Consider the following 3,001-nt stretch of genomic DNA (forward strand, 5'->3'; position numbering starts at 1 on the left):
ATATAGTCATGTGGGGTATCAAATTAAAGGTCTCAATTAGTACTTTTCAAAGTCGATCCTAGTTTTGACATTCGTTGAAAGGGTGGGGAGCGCGGGGGGTTGAAAGTGATCACTTCTTTATGGGGGCCATTCTCAGAAACTACCAAACCGAAAAATTTGAAAAAAATCAGGAGGCTGCCACTATATGGTGCCTGCGCTCCGAAATACCTTCCATGCCGATAACTGTTTAAATAAAGTTAATAATAGTATATTACTACAATTTTTTGTAATTGGTTAGAAACCCCCCTTAAGTTCATCCTACTACCATGAAATTGTGCAATGATATAGGCTATAATATAAAGCATAATCTTCCCAAGTTTGATGGAGATCGCACTATTACTAACAAAGTTATAATACCTCAAATTTGTTGCTTCTTTGAAAATTGAGGACTATGAATGTCAACATCAACCGAAAGAGGATACTCTCACATAATATATGGATATATTACGTGCTACGTACTAAGAAATACACAAAACCTTTCGTACCTGAAGCGTCCAGCTTCCGGTTTCCCGACTTGTTTTGAATTTAAATTGATTATTATCCATGCTTGTTCTATAACCGAGATAATCCAAGAAGTTCACAATAAAATTTCTTTCAATTTTCAAACTGGATATTTATTTATTTAGTTCTTAGATTTCTCCTCTTGTTCCAATTCTTTGAGTACACTGACAATTTTGTTATGGACCAAGACTCTACTGTCAATGCCCCAAATGAAGTCAAAGTGGTTGAATTCTGGATATGGAACCAAATATTTTCCTCGTGGATTGCCCAAATCCTCAAATAGTTGATTCACGTCATATGATGGGGCTAGCCAGTCATTAGTGGCATGGTGCAAAATTACTGGAGCTGTTATCTTCTTCAAATCATAGCAAGGAGGGAAATAGCTGAAGTATTGGAAGAAGTTCAAATACCATCCGTAATCGTACTGACAGAAGTTCTTATAGCGAGCCAATTGCCCATAGTGCAGCATTTGTTTCACAGAGGCTCCTGCAGGTGTGTGACCGTTAATAACAGGCAACATCGTCTGAAATGTGTTAAATCAAGGCTTGTGTGTTCCAGGCTAAGGAGCAAGGTACCTACATAATTTAGTTGAGCCTGATCAAAACCTCCAATTAGGAACAGATCGTTTGCACATGCTAACTGGTAGAGGGAGTCATCATTACACAAGAGAATTTTAGATTGGGACTTAACTTCGTCATTCGCACTAAATTCATTTACTCCAAACATCGTGCTCCAGTACTGAATGGAAAAAAAGAACCATCTCTATTAAGTTAATTCCTCTGAGGGTTGAACATTTGCTTACATCCACAGCTTCAAGCCACGTAGCAATATACAAGATGTAAGGACTCTTAATATCGATAAACGACGCGACTGGCGCAAGCGCTTGCATAGAAATAATTTTATCATTGTACTCTGGTCGCTCCGATGCCATAACGAAGAAAGAGGTGGTGCCCTAGCAGGATTGTACTTTCAAATTATGTTTTTTCACTAAAGAGATATGATATTCACCTGTGAATGTCCTATGTAATGCAATTTCTCAAAGCCAGTGTGTCCCAGAATGTAGTCAATAGTTGCAGGAAGGTCATTTATTCCAATTTCATGCCATGAGAAATCCCAAAACGAACTATCCGATGGCGAAAGGGTCTTATGTTTCTTAGAATAGCGATTACCACGGTTGTTACCCATCCAGATATCATAGCCAAGCTCCCACAAGTAGTAACCTATATGCAAGATTGGTACCAAATTAAACAGCAATGAATGAAATTATTTCTGGGGCATACCCAAGCCAAGATTAGGACCCATCAATACCCATGTGCCGGAACTGTCCAAATTTCCGTGTTGTAGATAAATAGGTTGAGCGCCTGGTCGGGCAATACGATGGACTTCCAAAATGTAGCCATCCTCAGTTTCGACTTGATGGGTCTCATCGGGGTATCCATACTTCTTTATCAACTGAGGCTGTTTTCGAAGCGCAGAATAAACAGTTAGTTGCCTAAACGACTCAATTGTGACATGTTTAAACTTACTGTGGTTAGGAGGGCGTCTTCAGCAACGTCCTTATCAACTGCAGCCTTGCACGCAAATAACAAGGTGAAGGTGACTACAAAGTACTTCAACATTTCAACGGTCTTCAGCGAACTGCTTCGGAAAAGTGAAAGCTTCCTCCACTTTTATAGCCTCTTCCCAGGTACTTTTATCTAATTATGTTTTTATCCTGGGTGTACTAATCAGAAATTAAACTTCTTAGCAGATATACTGTCTTATCTGCCACTTCAATCAAAACTTACATATAGCAAACGTGAGTTTCGGCACTAAAGCTAATAATTGATGGGACATGGATGTTGCTTTTGAAATCAAAACAGATTGATTTTTGTATAACGACAGAACGTATTTGGTATCAAAGTGCTATTTCGGGGTAGATAAGTGCAGGAGAGTACTTGGAGAGGGAAGAAGGCAGTTACGGGGGAAGAGATCAACTTTTTATTCTTAGTAAAATCGGTTATCATTTAAGCAATGTTTTGTTAGCAGCTTTAAAGATTTGGCGCAGCTGAAAGTACTGAAATCTAAAGGCGTTGACTACAATACTTTTATCGACTATACACATTTCATACTTTTTGCCAATTAACGTCACCTGAAACTTTTTCTCCATTTTTTCGATAACTCCTCATCTTTGGAGCCTCTCACTTGAATGATCGACATACTTTTGAATTGGGGTTTGTATCAATGTAAAAAGGTCGAAAAGGGGCGAAAGTGTAGATACCGTAACGCGAAGAGGTCTGATCTGTTTTGAGTTTTGTTCAGAGTTTTTCCTCTTTATTTCAGCGATTTGATTATGAAAAGTGGCAAAGATATGTATATGAATTTTAAGGACGTTGTGGAGTAAGAGTGGCACCAACCCTCTCCACTCTCTCTTATGAACCTCAGGCCTCAGAACTTGCAAAATATGTGTGCATTATGTTAA

The 3,001-nt window shown here is 38.7% G+C and overlaps 1 protein-coding gene across 1 annotated transcript; it reads right to left on the minus strand.

The window, feature by feature from the left end:
• Positions 1 to 637: 637 nt before the first annotated feature.
• LOC119647075 (lipase 1-like) lies at positions 638 to 2,215 on the minus strand. The gene is made up of 6 exons (XM_038047832.1): positions 2,067 to 2,215; positions 1,821 to 1,998; positions 1,549 to 1,760; positions 1,343 to 1,492; positions 1,120 to 1,278; positions 638 to 1,063 (listed from the first exon to the last, which is right to left on the minus strand). The coding sequence occupies exons 1-6, from the start codon at positions 2,157 to 2,159 to the stop codon at positions 662 to 664; spliced, it is 1,194 nt and encodes a 397-aa protein (XP_037903760.1). The 5' UTR covers positions 2,160 to 2,215; the 3' UTR covers positions 638 to 661.
• Between the last annotated feature and the right edge of the window lie 786 nt (positions 2,216 to 3,001).

The sequence above is a fragment of the Hermetia illucens genome, chromosome 1 (genome assembly GCF_905115235.1).
Source record: "Hermetia illucens chromosome 1, iHerIll2.2.curated.20191125, whole genome shotgun sequence".
Taxonomy (NCBI): domain Eukaryota; kingdom Metazoa; phylum Arthropoda; class Insecta; order Diptera; family Stratiomyidae; genus Hermetia; species Hermetia illucens.